Source organism: Homalodisca vitripennis, chromosome 5 (genome assembly GCF_021130785.1).
Source record: "Homalodisca vitripennis isolate AUS2020 chromosome 5, UT_GWSS_2.1, whole genome shotgun sequence".
NCBI classification, from domain to species: Eukaryota; Metazoa; Arthropoda; class Insecta; order Hemiptera; family Cicadellidae; genus Homalodisca; species Homalodisca vitripennis.
Window position 1 is genome coordinate 5,245,898 of NC_060211.1, and position 14,382 is coordinate 5,260,279.

General features: G+C 36.8%; 1 protein-coding gene across 7 annotated transcripts in view; it reads left to right on the plus strand.

Moving 5' to 3' along the window:
* Positions 1 to 13,927, plus strand: part of LOC124361729 (zinc finger protein 37-like) — a 246,677-nt gene extending 232,750 nt beyond the window's left edge. For 4 of the 7 annotated variants that reach the window (XM_046815676.1, XM_046815675.1, XM_046815680.1 and 1 more), the window contains 5 exons: positions 2,512 to 2,700; positions 3,697 to 4,044; positions 5,099 to 5,336; positions 6,237 to 6,458; positions 6,734 to 13,927. In XM_046815676.1, the coding sequence (XP_046671632.1) occupies positions 2,512 to 2,700; positions 3,697 to 4,044; positions 5,099 to 5,336; positions 6,237 to 6,458; positions 6,734 to 6,995 (1,259 nt within the window). In that variant the 3' untranslated portion in view covers positions 6,996 to 13,927. The remainder of the gene's footprint in view (positions 1 to 2,511; positions 2,701 to 3,696; positions 4,045 to 5,098; positions 5,337 to 6,236; positions 6,459 to 6,733) is intronic. The other 3 variants (XM_046815677.1, XM_046815678.1, XM_046815679.1) reach the window with 3 other exon arrangements.
* Positions 13,928 to 14,382: the final 455 nt, after the last annotated feature.

A 14,382-nucleotide genomic window follows, 5' to 3' on the forward strand; every position in this document is an offset into this window, starting at 1 on the left:
TGGTAGGCAGTAACTTCGGGCATTAGTGGATAAGATAAGGTAGCAACGTCACCCGACCCCCCTTTTTGTAAAACTAGGTAAATTGTATTTCTATAGTGTAGTAGTTTAGTGTGCAAGACTTTGCAATGTTTGGTGTGGGTTAACATAAGAGACCCAAATGCACTTTAACAACACTATTGAGTTATTCAGGTTTATGTCAACTGTGTTATTTACAATATAAATTAATTCAGATTATAGACTTAATTTACAATTTATTTGTTGAAATTGGAAGTAGGGAGAATTTTTTTCACGGGAGGAATGTTCTTAGTTACAATCGACATAATTATCCCCTCGGCTAAACCTCGTGGTTAACCTTCCCTCAGGGTTAGTTTCTGTTCCCTAGTTCCGTTGATAAGCTGTACGTATGTACGCAGAACATCGGAAGAGCAAGTATTGAGTTTGGAAAACTAATCACCTGTATCGATAAAACTGTAAAGAAATGTTCTTCCCTAAAACCGAACACGTAGAAAACGCCTGGAAAGTGTTATTAGTACAGTAATACATATTAACAACATATAAACGGTCTTCTCACGTGTGTTTAACACTATTAGACTAAGGGTTTCTCATCCATTATCAAGTAAAAAAATGTCTTTGTACAGTATAATGGCACAAACTGTCCGAAACAGAGCGGAAATCAATAATGCATGACACAACCAGCGATCGAATAAAAGAACTGTTCCCTGCCAGCCCACTAACAATATCTGAGCAGACCGCAGCAGTGGATGCGGTACGGCGCGGTCGCGGCCGCAGATACTGCTGCGGTAGCTCTCGACTGCCGCTCGCGCCCGATAAAATAGTGCTAATCCATTAAAATGTGTGGGTATAGTGAACTAACAATGGTCGCGCTATGGTTGTCAGCTCATTAATTATTGGAACTACGCTCAGAGCTTCCTATATTCCCCACACGGCGGCTCTAGACCCGCTTTTAAAATCTCGCTCTATTATGCACCATGCCCCACTATAAATAAAGCTAGTGGGTTATTGTTTCCTGTTACGGGAAATGAATCATTCAAAATTCAACACGAACTACTATAGTTGTGAAATAAATGGTGAGCGTTGACAGGCTCAGTGCATTAATTATTTGGGCACCTTTGTAATAAAATAAATAAATAAAATCTGGTTTTTTAAATTCCATACCATTTGAAATCTGCTCAAGAAATTAGCTTTTGGGCACTAATAAGATTAAATCGGCAAACTCAGTTGGGAAGCCAGACTTTTATAATAAAAATATTACGACTGAGTTTTATTAGACGACATATATATTTTAGTGTCGCGGTGTACAAATAACTTATGAACACGGTCAAAGAAAGATGAGTTGCTTATCAGTTGCGATAAGAGACACAGCATCCTGATCGGTGACCTCATATTAATTTACTATCGAATCGTTCATGACGTAAAAATCTCGGAGCCGCGTCGTTAAAAATTAAGAGTTATCGTACAATGAAAATTAATTTATTGTGTAATGAATGTTTAATGACTACCGGTTAGATTGAGTTGCTCCCAGACTCGCTAAGCTTGAGGTTGTGGAGTGGTGAGGGAAGGGCGGGGAGGGCGGGAGTAGAGTGTGGCCACTCAGATCCACAAAGGAGAATGATTTAGGGCCAGTTTTTAATCGTAGGAAGAGCGCGATTGTTGGAGGGATGCGTCTCACAGACAAACAATACCACTTATTGTTTCTTGTTACTTCTTTTGAAGCGCTTACTCGAGGAATTCAAATATTACAAAACCTTGCGCCAGCTCATTCACTTTAGTTTTCATTTCCAGAATGCTCCTTCATCACGGGTCATTCCGAGGGCCTTAATTTCTCGAAATGCCGAATACGGACGCTTCCGAGCCGGATGTTTCTTTGTTATTAAGACATTCTTGGGCCTGACTCGCGCTTTCTTTTACAAAATTGTCGATTGCTTTGTGCCAACTCATTTGCAGTGAAACTTAAGATTAATAATAGAATTACGGAAGCAATACAATTATGTATTCACAGATTGTAATTTTCTTACCAATGACATCAGTGTGAATTCAAACTTGAAGGAAATCTGCATAGAATGATTTCAATTTTTAGGATATATTATATATATTTTATTGCCGAATGCAAAAAAAATAAAAATAATTTATTTGGCTTTGCATTGGACTATTAAGAACATTCTCCAGCTTTCCTTCGTGACTAAATAAATTCACCAGAGGACTAATTCTCTGAGTTACTTCTTGTTTTACCGTTAGCCCTATGTTCTGTAAAAGAGGTATATTTATTAAACGGTTCTCAAATTGATTGAAAGGTGGAGATGTAATATAAACACTTTTGTAGTTCAGTTGACGTAACAGCATTATTGGGGTTGTAGTAAGCCCAGGAGTGTAAGTCGTTACCAAAGGATTCTATACTTGCTGCACGTTAGACGTAACTTAGTGCTTGTGCTGGGCTGGGAGTGGGTGGGTGCTTGGTGGAATGCTTGCCTGACCTCGTGTTTGTTCTTGCTGACGTGCCCGTGCCGTACATAGCGAAGAGGCGGACGGCCAACCATCCCTGTCCGGTCTGCGGCAAGCACTACGTCAACGAGGGCAGCCTGCGCAAGCATCTGGCCTGCCACCCCGAGACCGCTCAGTACGCCACCTCTCTGCGCATGTGGCCTTGCTCTGTCTGCCAGGCGGTGTTCACACACGAGGCTGGTGAGTGCACCGTTTATACAGCTTTGGTGTCGTAAGACGATGTGTATGTATTATCTCGTAATCAGAGCAATTGTTCAAAAGTCTATGAACATAAAATGAAATTAATATCAAGTTTTACTGAAGTGATAGGGATTGAAAATGTTCCCATAAGTCTTGTATATAAACGAATATATAAAGTAAGCTGTAATCCAAGAGCCAATTGGCAATGTAAAAGCACACAACATAGTTTATCGTCTAATTTTCCCCAAGAAAGAAATCCTCAACTACAATAGTTTTGGTGAATGTCAAAAGGGTTTAAAAATATCGAGCAATGATTTTTTTCTCAGATCACAATTTTTCAGCTTGATACTCTTAAAAACCAACCGTCAGATCCTCAAAAGAAAGTAAAACAGTCCCAGCCAAACTAATAAAACAGTCTCAGCCAAACAAATAAAACAGTCTCACCCAAACTATTAAAACAGTCTCAGCCAAACTAATAAAACAGTCTCAGCCAAACTAATAAAACAGTCTCACCCAAACTAATAAAACAGTCTCAGCCAAACTAATAAAACATGATTTGTTTGTTAAGGGTCGTCTCTTTATGTCGCAGTTCAACGATGATTTAACCATTATTTTATGATTTTAAGCGTGTCTAGATAAAAAAATAATCTGCGAAAATGTTCTTTTTTTAATTCTTAACACTTTTGATACCCTCCCATTTCGAACCCCGCCTAAATTAACTAGAGTAGATCGATATCTTTCTTAAGGGTATTACTTCAAACAATTACTATAAAAACTAGGTTGTGTGTTTACAAAATTCAATTGGCTTTGGGCTCCTAAACTACCGCAGTTATTGTAAGAGTAGTTTTTCTAAAGATACTCAGAGACTAAAATGGTAGAAAAACCGTTGGAACTTGTCGTAATTTGTAATTGTTGACCTTTCACTAAATCTCAATATTGTCAATATCCAATTCGAACAGTTTAGCAATAAAACTAACGACGATGTCACTTCGATAGGACTGCTGTCCCACATGGAGCACATGAGGATGGACCCCAAGCACCAGTTCGCGGCCCAGTACGTGCTGAGTCGAGCAGCAGCAGAGAGGCGCGAGCGCGAGAGTCTGCTGGCGGCAGCGGCGGCTGCAGGCGGCGGCATGGGCCTCAACCTGAACGTCGGAGGCGGTCAGAGCTCGATGTGTGCCAGTCCATCCGCCAACTCCGACAGTTCCAGCAACGGCGGGGGAGAGGGCAGGTTGTCCAGTGCCGGCTCTGAGGCTGGTGCATCCTCACTGTTGTTGCACAACAACAACAATAACAACACCACTGCCTCCGCCAAGCTCGCTGAACTCATGGCTGGCAGATCAGGTAATTATTGCTATCTATTACGGATGTACAATTTCAACTGAGCAGATGAAAACGGATTTAGTCAACATTCAAATTAAATGTCAGACGAGAATCCAATAGAGACATGAGAGGTCCTCAGCTTCTTGTTTTAGTGAAAAAAATCGTCTATAAAACTCTAATTTAGAAAGAATTTATCAGGGCAAGAGTGTGTTGAAGCCTATAATACAAAACTTGTTATAAGATCTACTTGTATGCGTGTTATAGATATACCCTATAAACTGACTAAAAGTTCTGTCAAAAATTGTCTATAAAACTCTAATTTAGAAAGAACTTATCAGGGCAAGAGTGTGTTGAAGCCTATAATACAAAACTTGTTATAAGATCTACTTATATGCGTGTTATAGATATACCCTACAAACTGACTAAAAGTTCTGTCAAAAATTGTCTATAAAACTCTAATTTAGAAAGAACTTATCAGGGCAAGAGTGTGTTGAAGCCTATAATACAAAACTTGTTATAAGATCTACTTATATGCGTGTTATAGATATACCCTACAAACTGACTAAAAGTTCTGTCAAAAATTGTCTATAAAACTCTAATTTAGAAAGAACTTATCAGGGCAAGAGTGTGTTGAAGCCTATAATACAAAACTTGTTATAAGATCTACTTATATGCGTGTTATAGATATACCCTATAAACTGACTAAAAGTTCTGTCAAAAATTTGTAAATAAAAAATAATTAATTCGAACATTGACTTAAGTACAGAGATGACAGTAAACTAGAGTAATTCATTGGAGTAGTTGTGGTCTTACAAACCTATAGATAGTAATTAGACTCCATACCTTGAAGGTTAGATGAAACAAAGATACTATTATTCAATTTTAAATGAGAAAATCAGTGCTAACCAAATGGATAATTCATATCAAAAAGTTTCATACCTGAATAGGGGTGTGAAGTGCAAGTTAATTACTGATACTTTCGGTTAGTTCTTAAAAACTGTAGACCATTTGTAATTTTAAGACTTCAGAGCTGGTAAATCATCCAGAATCCGTTACAAACGTTCCTGTTATTCAGCAGGCAGCAATGGCCACCACTACATGAACCAGACAGGCCAGCAGTATAACCCTGAGGAATTGCAGAGGGCAGCATCTGCGCTGATAGCTCAGCAGCAACAACAGCAGCAGCAGAACCAAGGCAGCAACGAGCAGCAGAACAATGCAGCAGCAGTAGTACAAGCTGCGGCTGCTAATCTGGCAGCAGCCATGCGAATGTCCACCTCCAACCAACAGAGCCAACAGCAGAGTATGCACAGGTACCAGGCATCTTCACTACTTTTGTCTTATCTCTTCATGCACAGGTACCAGGCATCTTCACTACTTTTGTCTTATCTCTTCATGCACAGGTACCAGGCATCTTCACTACTTTTGTCTTATCTCTTCATGCACAGGTACCAGGCATCTTCACTACTTTTGTCTTATCTCTTCATGCACAGGTACCAGGCATCTTCACTACTTTTGTCTTATCTCTTCATGCACAGGTACCAGGCATCTTCACTACTTTTGTCTTATCTCTTCATGCACAGGTACCAGGCATCTTCACTACTTTTGTCTTATCTCTTCATGCACAGGTACCAGGCATCTTCACTACTTTTGTCTTATCTCTTCATGCACAGGTACCAGGCATCTTCACTACTTTTGTCTTATCTCTTCATGCACAGGTACCAGGCATCTTCACTACTTTTGTCTTATCTCTTCATGCACAGGTACCAGGCATCTTCACTACTTTTGTCTTATCTCTTCATGCACAGGTACCAGGCATCTTCACTACTTTTGTCTTATCTATTCCTTTTAAATCAATTTGGGCAGATGGTTTCTTATTTGTGCTGTTCGGAATCGCTCCAGTAAAGTCAGAGAAGAAGCAATTGTCGTTAACTAATAAAAAAGTCTATATTCTCTTAAATGGTGACAATTAAAATCTATTTGGTAGTTTGTAATTTAACTTTCAGTTATACACCACTGCTTTGTATCAGTTCTAATAAATTATGATTATTTAAAAGGTCAGTTATTAGGTTGTAGATTGATGTTCACTCCAAGTAATTTTGATAAATTTGTCTAAGTGATTGCTATGAATTAAAAGTCTTCAAGAAATTCATAAAATGTTTAGATCTAAGACTGAATAGATATTATTAAGTAACTCATAAGAATGAGAGCAGTATGTCTGTTGACTACAGCAATGGACCTGTGAATGCAAGCAGTGCGGAAAGTATGACTTCTGCTGTGCAACTGATGAACGCTGCGGCTGCTGTGCGGGCATCCATGTCTTCGATGGTGGTGGACGCTTCCATAAATCATCACCAAGGAAGTCACCAGTCCAGTCTGCAGCAACCGCAGTCTTCGTCCTCTCCAACGCTTCGTATGCAAGAAGCAATTCTGAGGTTTGTAAAAACCCATATTTTTACATAATTTATAAAAAAACACTCAATGATTATTAAATCCTATTTTTGTACAAAACAATGATTTGCTCTCCCATTTTTCCTGATTGTTGTTTCAGAACTAAAACCACAAAGAAGGAAATTATACTCTAAATAAATGTATTATGCACTCTGACTTTGGATTATGACCTTAATACATTTTAACAGTTTTGAAACCAGTCCATTGACTGAGCTGTAGACCACTGTAGATGTGGCAGTGAGACGAGGTAATGTTGCAGGTCTCAGGCGGAAGCAGCTCTGCGGTTGGCAGTGACTCAGGCGGTGGTGGCCTCCACGTCTCAGGGTGGAGAGAATCCCGCACTCCGGGGACAACATCCCATGCAAGCCGGCTACCAGCACCACCAGGGACAGGTGTCTCCGGACCTCACAGAAGCCCTCAGGCTCCAGGAGCAGAGGCTGGAGCAGGCCCTGCGTCTCCACGGGGACCCTCGCGCGCTGGGGTTCTCCCTATCTTCGCAGCAGCACCACATCAACCCATGAGGGTTCAGCTACTTCTGAAACGGAAGCAACAGCTACGATCCTCTTCAGAGCTTCCTGGACTCGATTTAACTAAGTCATTGCATTCGATATTATTATGAATTAGTAGGGCGAGTTCGCCGCAGCATCACCGCGGGTTGTGCGGACAGTGACCCGCGTGTCGGTGAGACATTGCCGCGACATCGTCCAGTCAGTGCTACAGATCATTTCGTTTGTACTTCACACCTCGTGTCCACTCATCGAAACAGTTTATGGACTTGTGCATGTGATAATCTCGTGGTGGAGTACACTACGGAGGAGCGGTACTGACTCTGTACAGTTTGTCTAATAGATAATTATGTATCGATAGTAAGTTATTGTACAGCGTACTGCCCGAACAGACTGTTGTAGTTGCAGCCACTCACTCGCTCCAATTGTCGTGGCGTTTTTATATTATTGTCGATGCTGCCTGATATCTTTGTAACCGTTATGGTCGTGGTACATGGTCTTCTAAAGAAATATTATTTATTTATTGTTAGGGTTGTTGGTCGAGCTTTAACACTGACTGTTGTTGGTTTTAGACATTTTTTTTGTCCACGATGGAGCAAATAAATTCAAATCTTTCCTTTTTGGGCATTAATATTTAGGCTTTGTAGTAAAAGAATTTATTGCCAGTCGGATTCCTCACCTCCTCTCTCTCTCAGATGACAATATTTTGGTTGTTAAAGAAACATATCAGGTTACCAAGAGAGGAAAACTATTTTTGATCACTTTTTACACCGGCTGGTAGCGCTCTGTGTGGCCAATAAATGTTTATACCAGTGACATTCATAGAAAGACCAACTAATTGTGTTGGTGTTGATATTATTGTTGATTTATAAATCTGTACATGAGACTATAAAATATGTATCTTGAAAACACCTATATGAAATTTTATTCACATGATGATCTTATTACTGATAAAGATGACGGTTATAATTATTTATTTAGTGTATTTTTTAAACAATGAAATTTAGTACCAACGACTAGAGAATGTTTGCTCGGTTCCTGTGTGTAAGTATGTATGTAAATGAAAAATAAATGTATGAATAGTGATAATTATCTTGTTTTATATGATTATATTTAAACATGAAACACATGTGACTGATATAGTTTATGAGTTATTTTTATTTAGTTTGTTTTTTATGGGGTTTGCAATCATTATTGATAGTGCAGTATATTGTATATTGTTATTGTTTATAAAATAATAGAAATGTTATTTTGGCTGACACAGTTGATAATTTTTGGTTGAACGTAAAACACCAAAGTATTGGTATTTTTAAAAGGTATGGATATATTCTTTTGACTAGTGCTGCATTTAAACTTATCAATATCTCTTGGGCATTTAGCAAATGTATCGACCATCTTGGGGATATAATTAATCAAAATATAGAATTATTTTATCCTCAGTGAATGTACAGAATAATATGCGGTGAACTAGAACAAAATCAATTTTAGTCAGTTGTGTTTTACACTTGCGTCTGTAATTTAGTGTAAATTTTTTGTTTCCAAATTTTATATATTAAATGTGTTGATTTATGTTAATTAGTTCAATTTTTGAAAGTTTTGTTAATGTTTACGTAGTTAGTAATTTTTATGTTGGCTGTGATTATTTTGTTTTTAGTTTATTGTGTTTTACTAACATGATGGACAGATTCACGTCAGAGCTTTAAAATGAGCCATTTACTGGACAAAATTTCTTGCTGTAAATGATTAAATTGTAATATTTGAACCAAACAAATTAGTAAGAGAATTGGAATTATTGTTCTATTGTAAAAAGGGTTCAAATATTTAGTTAGATGGCAAAACGTTTTTCAAAATTATGTGCGGCACGATTTTGGAATCCAAATTGCTTTAGCAGAAGATTTTATAATCAGAATAAAAGTATTTCTGGTAACATTTTAAAGCTCTTTTGTATATTGTATTATATATAATTTGTTTCCTTTACATTAATTTTAAAATATTGTTATTTTGGATATAAGGCATCATTAGAAATGCTTCAAATCAATTTTGAACACAAGCACCTGCTGTATCACTGCAATATTTTCTGTATATACACTTTTTTAGTTGTGTGAGTCTGAGAATGAGTGAGAATGTATAGCTCAATGTACATGTATCCATAGCCAAGCATTTCATTTGTAAACTCTGGTGCGGGCAACCCTTGATACGGATACGGACCGACAATACTTAGATGATATTTAACTATCCGTACCAGATCGAAAGGTTACACTGCTCTTTATTTTTTCACATACTTCTGCTGTACAGTTGAGAATATGGCTATACTGGTGCATTCAGTCTGTATCTGTATATCTTATATATGAATAAGTGGTCTTCTGTTTTTATATTATTACATTTTACAACCGTTTATGTAGGAATAAAAGTGTTGGTATTTTTTTCTAAATCATTTACGCTTTTAGTACAAGGATATATAATTCATAATCATAAACATGTTTTATTAATTGTACTGAAAATCTTCTTGAAGCGATTTTTTCAACATTGTTGTTTTTTTAGTTTAATAAATAATAAACATTCCTATTCTGAGATTTTTCAATTTATATTAAACAATATTAGTGTCTTCGATAGTATTGTAGCTGATTTTCTTACTGTCAATTGTTTTCTAACTGAATCACCAGTGTAGCACTAATTTTTTAAAGTTAATTATGAGTGTACTGTATATTCAATAGAACCGGTTTTATGTATAAAGTTTTAACATTAAGATTCCATTACAATAGCCAATCATTATTTCCCACCATTTATGTAATACTACAGTTAGGGCCTTACAGATGTACATATTAGGCAATATAAGCAGTATTGGGATTCGCACAGAGCAGATCCTAAACCACACAACCTGGCTCAGTCTTCTGGTATCAGTAAAGATGTGCAAACATCTCCATAGAAGGGTGGCCGAGTGTTGGGCTCGGTGGGGGGTCCTGCTGAACTCCGGGGGGGACGGCTGGCGGCTGGCGACACCCCCCCGGATCACGAGATCCCCCCTTTGCCGATACACCTCCGGCCACTCCACCAAAGGTTGCCGCTCCGGTACCCGCAGTGGAACTGTCATTATCAGTTTTAATTATACCGTTGGTTGCCCAAAGCTTGAGTTGCATCCAGGACTCCAGTCGTTATTTTCCGACAGTTCCGGTGTGCGTACCTCCGCGGCAATCATCAACTAACTCGACACACAACAACAACACTTATCCCCTCAGTTTACTGTATCTTGAAACGTTCAAAATATCCTTTTGAGTTGATCGATTCCCTCGTAAACTTAAAAACAGTGCTCCGACATTCCGTCTTCTTCTTTTCCGTTTCCTTCGTTTCTCTTTGCACTACTTGGCTTCGCTTCCTACCGTTCGTTCGGGTGCGTTCTTTTTCTTTCCACAGGCCGTTCAGTTCCTTTTCCACAAGACACACGTCAGTACTGGTAGTCTTAAACTATTATGTACATCACTCACAAACTCGCAAAATTTCCACATATTGAAATAGTAGCCCAATACGCGGGGGGTCTCGGCCTCTCGCGTACCACACACACACATTTATGACTGCAATAGCCCGGACACAGCCGGTCAGACACCGGTTGTGCGTTTCTCCCACTTTTTCACAATGACACGATGCAATAGTAACCAAGTGCACGGTACAGTGTGCCGTGTACCCACACACACAACTGAAATAAGCAATAGCCCAATACATATACATAAATAGTCTGACACTATTATGTACAGATGAGTGACGTTCGACCGATTACATAAATAGTATGAAACTATTATGTAGAACACAAAATAATAGTACAACACTATTGTGTACAGCTTTTTTTATTATTTACAGTATGTACTATTATGATTAGTATGTTCAATAGCCCAATACACGATGACCAGATCGTCGTGTACCATACGCAACCAAAGTCTATGTTTTACAATAGCCCGAATGTGTACCAGCCGATGCTGATATGCACCACAATGCACTTTTCCGAAGAGTTGTAATAGCCCGGATACATATATAGTTGCCACTATTATGTAAGCCATGTGAAGTAGGATCACTGAACAATAGACCGATGCAATAGCCCAAATACCGTCCGGTAACACGGCGGTATACATAGCCACATACATAAATAGTCCAATACTATTGTGTAATAACAGCTGAATTTTTCTAAGTATTAGTGTTCTGTACTCTGAACATTAGTATGTGTAGCCGGCAGTGCATTTCAAGCAAAATTTGCGCTGCCTGCTACAATATTTTGCAAATTCTCTGAAGTAAATTTCAGTACCAGAACACCGAATATTGGTTTTAAGAGAAACATCTTGTTAAAAATGCTGGTAGAAATTTGCAAAATATGTTAAAAGTCCAAACATTGGAAATCATTTCCAATACAAAATTGGTTTTTGATTTTTGGACACAGAAAAATTTAAAGTAATTTACATTAATGGAAGTTTATGTAACAATATGTCATGTTTTAATTGTTCAATCTACAGTATAATATATAAAGTTATTTTTTCTGGTGTCATATTACAGTAATATCATACTAATTAGTTGTTGCAGCTTATATTATATGTTCCTATCCTCTACCTTGCTTATCTTTCGCTTTTGTTGTTCGAGCAGTCGTCTCTTGTCATTTGACATTTAATTTGTATTTCGCTCACACATCCGACCCTCTACTAGATCCGCAGTTAAAATGTTAATGCATTTCTGTTCCTTTCCATTCATTTGAAATGTCAAGATACAAGAGATGACTGTGCTATTTCGTTTAAATCCTCCACTTACAGAACCTTAAAAGTCTGGCTTTAATTGCTGATTGTCAATTTAAAGTTAAGGAGTTTAAGCGATGTAATGTCTCCTTTTGCAATCTTTCTCTCTACTGTTATTTTTCTGCATCCAGTTTGCCTAGTTTTAAAGCCCTCAGGCTACATAAGATACAGTAATGTTACAAGTACATCACGCTCATGTGTCTCAATAGATAGTATAGGTGGTACGTCGGCTCTCATGCTCCACGCTCCACGCTCCATACCTCATTCTTGTTGATGTTATTCTGTTAACCCTCTTGTTGATCTATTGTTGGTGCGCTTTCTCAAAGCACTAGTTATTGTTATCATTTAGCAAATGCCACAGTTACCTACATAGATTAATCTTGTTTTGTTTGATGTTTTCATCATGAATGTCTTCCTTTATTTGTTGACTTTTTTCTTCTTGTGATTTACATTTTCCTTTTCTAATTATTTACCAAAATTATTCTAACCAAAATTTCCAATAATACACAATTTCTATATACTATTAACCATCATTGTTTTCCTATTTTTCCTCTCCTTTATTTTGCTCCTAAAAATAAACACTATAAAAAAACAACACAATTATATACAGTTTTTATTTTGCTGACAATATAATTAATCTATATAGTCAGAGTCAGTGGTTTCTACTTTCTATTTCGATTTCATATCTTATTCAGTTTATCTTGTTACTTTAACATCAGCTACACAAAGTCAGTAACATACACTTTGCACTAATCTGGAGTAAATTTTTTGTAACCGTTGAGTATGCCTTTACTTAATTGGTGGAATTCGATAATTTTAAAACACACAAACTTTACATCGTTATCAAACTGACCAAGTACTTTCTGGACATAAAATATAAAAATCATTTATCACTGAAAAAAACACGATACTCCATGATATTTTGTCTTTAACGACTCATCGAGCTCACTATTCTAGATTTCACTACAAATAAGTTGACACAAATACGATGTTACACGTTTCTAAGCTTTGGTCAGAGCCCTGTAGCTGCACCGTACTTGCAAGGAGAGCTGGCACGTTGAGAGTCGAGGCACCACCCCCAGTTTCAATAGTATCCTGATGTTTCCACCGAACTACTCAATAGCGATTATTGAGATCAAAGATAAATTTTTGAGACCGCACAGGAAATAAAATTGTCAGTAATAAAACTATTTAGAGCAGATACAGAACGTTCCACTGAGCATCAGGTTGCTATCGTTACTTTACATCGCTGTATGACAGTAATGATTATTTAGCTAACTTTTAATTTACAATAGTTTACAGGATGTTTCAATAGTATCAATATTACTTAGACACAATATGTATTTCAGCAGATACGATAAGTACAGTACTCTCTTAGATGTATCTGTTCATGTTTGTTCTATTCTTTGTTTTGCCATATTTGTATACATTCTTGTTATGATGTTAACAGGTATCCAATTTTTTGTTAATCGAACTTTATTGTTATATTTACCCCTATTATAAACCTGTTGTGTTCCTTTATATTGCAATGTATACGCTCACCTACAACGTTCGAGTTGTTATTTATTTTGTTTGCATTTTGTCCACCGAACCAAATATACCACCATTAGTTTTATCGGTTTCCGTTGTGTTGACCACGTTTTTATAAATTTTGGAAATCATTATCCTCGAATTTAAGTTGTTAGTTACTGTCCAGTTCCTATTTATGATTTGATATAAATACAATATGGCAGACTAGTTGTGTGAAGTGTGTATGTTAGACATGCATGGGTGTGAGTCCGTTCAATCCACTTATGCCTTTTTATTTTGTTTATATCACTCTACATACAAAAATTTGTATGCACTTTGTGCGATTTACAAAATTGTACTGTTCGACTTTGTGTAACAAAATTGTTGATATTCATTATAAAGTACAATGAATTGTAGTTCATATACAATCAAAAGTAGCCAAAATTGTTGTTTGATAGCAAAAGTAATTACATTTATGGAGATCAAAAACATGTTTTGGCTTGTGATATATTACAAACTATATTATAAATTTATTGTTTTCTATAATTTATTATCTTCAGCCTTTTAAAAAAAGCAAAAATACAAAAAAAAAATGGACAACCCAAAACTATGTTGTGTAGTAATATTATTGATGTATTGAAGAAATAAATCCTAAAAATATTAATCTTGTTTCTGGTTTTTATTTGTTAAGACCCTCTTGTCTACTTTAACTCAATGTTGAATTTCTAAATACTGTAGGTAGCCTACGTGAGAGGTTTGATTCCACAAATAATTTCATGACCACAAAGGTTCTGTTTTTAAGGTATAAATCTATATCTGACCTCCTACAATTGGGAATACTTTTAGGATTACAACAAACATATTTATTATTGTTCCTAATAATTAAAAGATTTAAACTCAAATTTAAATTGATCAATCACTACATGCTTGATAAAATAGTTGAAAACTACAATCCAAATTACCATATTTTATTCATAGCATATTCTAGCATATATATTTCCATGACTGATCCTTTGTAAATTAGAGTTGCAAAGATATATCAACACCTTTATTACGGCTCTATACTGAGTGAACCTCTAATAGTAAATATCTTAAGCATCCCAAAAAATCATGGAAGCTGTGTT